We start from the raw sequence: 5,742 nt of genomic DNA, 5'->3' as shown, positions 1-5,742 counted from the left end.
GCACCAAAATGTTTCCTGAGGAGGTGAACTGGGCCCACTGTACAAGCATAAACAGCAGGAAGGCACAATTCTGTGCTCTCAGACGTATTCAGATACCACAGACACCAAGTAATGGAAGATCCCCACGAGAAGGAAAATTTGTCTGCCATGCACACCTCTGCAACCCTAGTGCTAGAACACTGCCTGCTACAGAGGAAGAAAACATTTGTTGAGTAACTGAATGAATGGAACTCCAAGATGCAGATAGGAAAATGAAAAACAGGAATGGCTTTTCTTTTTCCAGGTGTGAATTGCAAATTTTATTTAATTAGAATCCCAATGATTTTTAGACAAGGGGCTTGGGAACCTAAGACTGTGGGTTGAGTCGCCACTTAATAAAGGTACTGAGCATCACCTAAAGTCAGCTGGTGGAGAGTGAATGGGCTGTGGTGATCCCAGTAACTATAACTGGAAACCTCTCTTTCTGCATGAAACAGATACTAAAAGAAAATTTTGTTCAGATTCTCCATGGAGAATATTTTTATTTGTTTATATTCTTCTTGCATACTCTAAAACGCACAGTGTGAATTTCCTTTCTTCAAAAACAGTTGTGAGCCTGGTCAGTTTATCTGACTTCAGAAGGTCTTCGGAAACATTGCCTTAGGTTTGTGCTAAGCAAGTCACAGAGATTGGCCATGAGCTACTACAAAATTACAGGGGATCTAGTTATTACGCAACAGTTACTAGAAAAGCATAGAGAACACCAGACATATAGCCAGACAGAGAGGGTAATAGAAGAGCAGATGCTATGTAAGTAACAGGATTTCCTTATATACGACGTTATGTACAGTATCAGAGTTCTCTTACAGACAGTAAACTTATGCTTAAATCATTATTTTAAGGGCACTCTAATATAAATACAAGTCTCACTAATTTTAATCTTTTCTCTTTGGCTCACAAGTGCACGAAAATACCATAATCAGTTTTCAGAACTTACTGCATTAATATATAAATAAGATACATTACAAATGGGAAGAAAATACAAGACGCCTCTTTAACATGGTAAATCTCTGAATATAAATAAGTAAATATTTCATATACCTACTGTTAAACAGTCATTGACATCATTACATGTGTTCTTCCACTCCGCCCCAAGGTCAGACAACAGAAATATCCACAATCTATACAAATTAATCTCTAAAAATACAGCAATAGTACACCTGAAACAATGACTCTGCTACTGTTTTCCCCTCACAGGATACTAATGGGAAGGGCGGGACTCTTGTCAGCCAGTGGTGCTTTTTCTCATCCTTCATCATTTCAGGAGGGAGAAATACCGACAATGAAGTCAACTCACTCCTGCCAACAGCATTTCCCTTGGTCCCCGACACCTGGCATTTTGAAAAACATCTTTCCTGGGGTTGTTGTGCAAGCTGGTTTGCAGCATGTTTGGCCCTCAGTTACTGCTGAAGGTAAAGTGAATTCTCTTGGAGTGGGAGACATGCTGTGATCTATTACTAAGCCACACTCACTATACAGACATATATTTATAGAGAGAGGTATATATAGCTGTACATATATACTGTGCTCCTAATGTGCAACTTTTGAAAAAGAACATTATTTCCTGCTAACTCTAACAAGCTTAAGTAAGGTTTTAACAGTATTCTTCAAGATATTATGTTTTCCCTCAATGAAATGGCCTATGTGTTTCAGCAACATATAGAGTTTGTTCTAGAATACCAGAGGGGAAAGGGGAAGTCCCAGAAACTCATGTTCTATGGACGGCAATTACAGATCCTGGCCCAGCCTCTCTATTTCCTCAATGAGGAAGTCGATATCAGACTGGGTAGCGGCTGGGTTGGAGATGACCATCCGGAAGAAGTTGGCCTTGTCCCCCTGAGGCTGGTAGCCAACCATGGTCGTGCCAGACTCCATCATCAGGGCTTTGATTTTCGGGGCCACCTTGTGAGGGAAAACACAAAACAAAACTCAAGACTGATATACCATGCTCTTTTTCAAAATGCAACCCATTTCTTAGTTGGAAAAAAGAGCAATTTTCTTATTACTTGTACAAGTTACTTCCTTGGCTAATATCTAATGACTAATTTTTTAAATTGACGTGTAGTTGATTTACAACATTGTGATAGTTTCAGATGGACAGCAAAGTGATTCAGTTATACACACACATATATATTCTTTTTCAGATTCTTTTCCATTATAGGTTATTACAGGATATTGAATGTAGTTCCCTGTGCTATATGGTAAGACCTTGTTGTTTATCTATTTTATATAAAGAAGTTTGTATCTGCTAATCCCAAACTCCTAATTTATCCCTCCCCCATCCCCTTTGGCAACCATAAATTTATTTTCTATGTCTGTGAAGTCTGTTTCTGTTTTGTAAGTTCATTTATATCATTTTTTTTAGATTCCACATTCACATTCCATGTGATATTTATCTTTTTCTGTCTGACTTACTTCACTTAGTACGATAATCTCTAGGTCCATCCATGCTGCTGCAAATGGCATTATTTAATTCTTTTTTATGGCTGAGTAATATTCCATTGTATATATGTACCACATCTTCTTTATCCATTCCTCTGTCTATGGACATTTAGGTTGTCTCCATGTCTCGGCTATTGTAAATACTGCTGCTATGAACATTGGGGTGCATGTATCTTTTCGAATTAGAATTTTCTCTGGATATATGCTCAGGAGTGGGATTGCTTGATCATATGGTAACCCTATTTTTAGTTTTTTTAAGCAACCTCCATACTGTTCTCCATAGGAGCTGTACCAATTTACATTCCCACAAACAGTGTAGGAAGGTTCCCTTTTCTCCACACCCTTTCCAGCATTTATTATTTGTAGGCTTTTTGATGATGGCTTCTAATGACTATTTAAGTCTATCCAATCACACATTCCTACAGAAAGTACTGTGCAACTGAATTTTGAAAGTTGGACATAGGACAATGATAATAAATTCAAAATCAAGAACAAAAATGAAAAATTCACATGGGCAACAATACAGATTAGGGCTTCTGTATAATCCAGTGCCTAGGATACTGTCTGGCACATGGACTCTGCTCACCAAATATTTGCTGAATGGTTAGATGAATGAAATATTATATCAATTAAATACAATACAAACAACTATAAGTAATATATAAACTAGATATAGAAACCGACAACTAGAATGAATCAGCATTAGAGCAGCCTTGAACTTAGTAAAAGATATTTTAACAGACATAGTTGAATACGAAAGTTCCTAGGAATATGTATATTATTCAACTGCCCTGCATATGACCCCTCTAATGACGAACACCAACCTAAGGCAGGGATGGGTCCCTCACAGGTTCCCACTGATCTGAACCACAATGAGGGGACAATTCAGACCCAGGAAGACTATAACAAGATGTCTCCCTACCACCCCAAGCCTTTAGCTTTTATTTCTCCTCCGTTAGAAAGACACATCAGAGTGAGGATGTTCTGACCAGCCAGAGAAATTGCAGAGGGTTAGATGAGACAAGGAGTGATTCCATACCTTGTGTAGTTTTTCCCGGCGCTCAGGGCTATCCAGAACGCCCCTGAGGCTTTGTGGAATATACCAGAAACAGACATTCGTGTGCTCAGGCTGTAGAGATTTTCACAGACAAGCATGCATACAAACAAAACAGAAAAATTATGAGAACTTGAGAGAAAGCTGTCCCCAAACCCCTATGGACCCTTTGGCGGAAGTCTCTCAGACAAAAAAAAAGGATAAAAAAAGGCTTCATGTTACTTCTATACTTGGGAGAACAAAGCCTGGTTTAATCCCATCATATCTGACAAGAGAACTGTTTCCCATAACCCATTTTCTAGATGACTAAAGTTACCCCCCTTTCAACACTGAAATGTTAAAAAAATTACATTTGGGTCATTTTAAAAAAGGGTATTATCCACCTTGCCATTTTGTAGTGCCTCATGTATAGAAGATGCTCAAAACATAGTTAATTTTATTGGTACTGAATATTTTGAGTTTACTCTATCGATGCTGAACTTTCTCTGAAGACTCAGGATTATCATAATGAACATTAAAACTGGTTCTAATCTATAAGACAGGGCTTATTGAGATGCTTAGAACTGTTTAGTGTTCCTGCCCTAAAGACTCTCATGCTTTTTAAGTCCTTCTGTATTCTTGCTATAGTTTTTCAGTTTCCTTCCTAGTTGCTGTCTGCCATCACTGTGCCTGCCTCTCATGGTCTAGAGACATTACATTTGTTTTAACCTGCTAGTAGAATGTTTAAATTAGTGTAAATGATGAGAGTGAGGTCCCAGAGGTGAAACGCATGAGCACTGTATGATTGATTTGAACTGCTCAGGGCTCTCTTTTGCTCATTTGGTGACTCTCCAGTGTGTTCCTAGTAGTTTAGGTGCCTGATAAATAGACTGAATTGAATGCAGGTGGTGTTTTATTACACTGAATTATGAGTGGATGTCCTTTTGTTCAGCACTGGCTCCTATTCCAACTTTCTTTATTCAACTGCAAGCTCCAATAGGGCAGAGACAGTACCTGTTTTGGTCACTACTCTCTAATCCAGCTCCTGGCCTGGGGCAAGGCACAATGCAGGCACTCAGCCAACACTGGTATGACAAGTACCTTACTGTGTGCAATGCGGATCTGAACTCAGGGCAGAGACAACTGTACGTTGCTCTCTTCATAATGAATCTATTGTAAAGTAGAACTTCATTTTAGAACCAGTCTTGGAAGACAATGATATACCCATCCTATAAGCTTCTTGGAACTGAGGAACACTTTATCATGGAGGTACAACACCATAATAAGACCCCAGAATTATACAGGATTCAGACCTGCCAAGGAAAGACCTCTTGCCTATGAAGGGCTGGCTGAGAACTATACCTTTCTTAGAAGAGGTGAAGGGGAAAAGTCATCCCAATGCTATCGGAAGAAACATTCATGGACACAGAGGGAAGTAAACGAAGAGTGCTAGAATGAAAATTCAGAAGCAGCTTCTGGCAATGTGGGACACTACAGCTTCAGGAGCTTCCCTCAAGAGATTTTCCAGAAATGCTATACATCTAGTCCAGGATGACAACTTACCTCACCATCAAAAACCATCTCAAATTCCTCTCTGTTTTTAATCTTGGCATAGAGGTATTCTGCCAGCTCCAAGCATTTGTTGATCTGATTTTCAAAGCCCACTGTGCCCTGTTTTAAAAAAGGAAAAGTCATGTTTGTTGGTGACAGGCTGAATTTCCCTGTGATGGCATTGAGAGGGCTATGCTGTCTTCATCTATCGGAAACATACGTAAGAGTATTGTTAGAGATGGTTAGCAAGAACCATCTCATTAAATATGTATGGCTTTCTCATAGCTCTGCATGCGACAAAGTGTGCCTCATCTCTTTTGAAGGCACTCTAGTCTCTGGGCAGTTATTCTCAACAGGGCTTTTAGCTTCTTGCTAGTAATTCACAGCCTGAAGCCCACTTCTGGTTTGCTTTAGGATAACGCCACCCAAACTGTTGTCTATGGACTGAGGCCAGTCCAGAAAATGTAACCAGTCCATGATAAGATGAGTCCAAAAATTGAGATTAAGTACTAAGAAACTTTTATGGTCATTTGACAGAGTAATTTTATGCCTACTGAATTGCATTTTTTTTTTTTTTCCGGTATGCGGGCCTCTCACTGTTGTGGCCTCTCCCGTTGCGGAGCACGGGCTCCGGACGCGCAGGCTCAGCGGCCGTGGCTCACGGGCCCAGCAGCTCC

At 39.7% G+C, this 5,742-nt stretch overlaps 1 protein-coding gene across 2 annotated transcripts in view; it reads right to left on the bottom strand.

Moving 5' to 3' along the window:
• Positions 1 to 493: 493 nt before the first annotated feature.
• The window catches only part of GAD1 (glutamate decarboxylase 1), a 41,601-nt gene continuing 36,352 nt past the window's right edge, over positions 494 to 5,742 (bottom strand). The window contains exons 15-17 of one of the 2 annotated variants that reach the window (XM_007106388.2): positions 5,078 to 5,185; positions 3,521 to 3,610; positions 494 to 1,941 (exon numbers count right to left, since the gene is read on the bottom strand). In XM_007106388.2, coding sequence (XP_007106450.1) covers positions 1,768 to 1,941; positions 3,521 to 3,610; positions 5,078 to 5,185 — 372 coding nt within the window. In that variant the 3' untranslated portion in view covers positions 494 to 1,767. The remainder of the gene's footprint in view (positions 1,942 to 3,520; positions 3,611 to 5,077; positions 5,186 to 5,742) is intronic. The other variant, XM_055078892.1, reaches the window with a different exon arrangement.

This window comes from Physeter macrocephalus, chromosome 2, assembly GCF_002837175.3.
Source record: "Physeter macrocephalus isolate SW-GA chromosome 2, ASM283717v5, whole genome shotgun sequence".
In the NCBI taxonomy this organism is placed as follows: Eukaryota; Metazoa; Chordata; class Mammalia; order Artiodactyla; family Physeteridae; genus Physeter; species Physeter macrocephalus.
The sequence above is the reverse complement of the archived record's forward strand: the minus strand, read 5'-3'. Positions and strand labels throughout refer to the sequence as shown.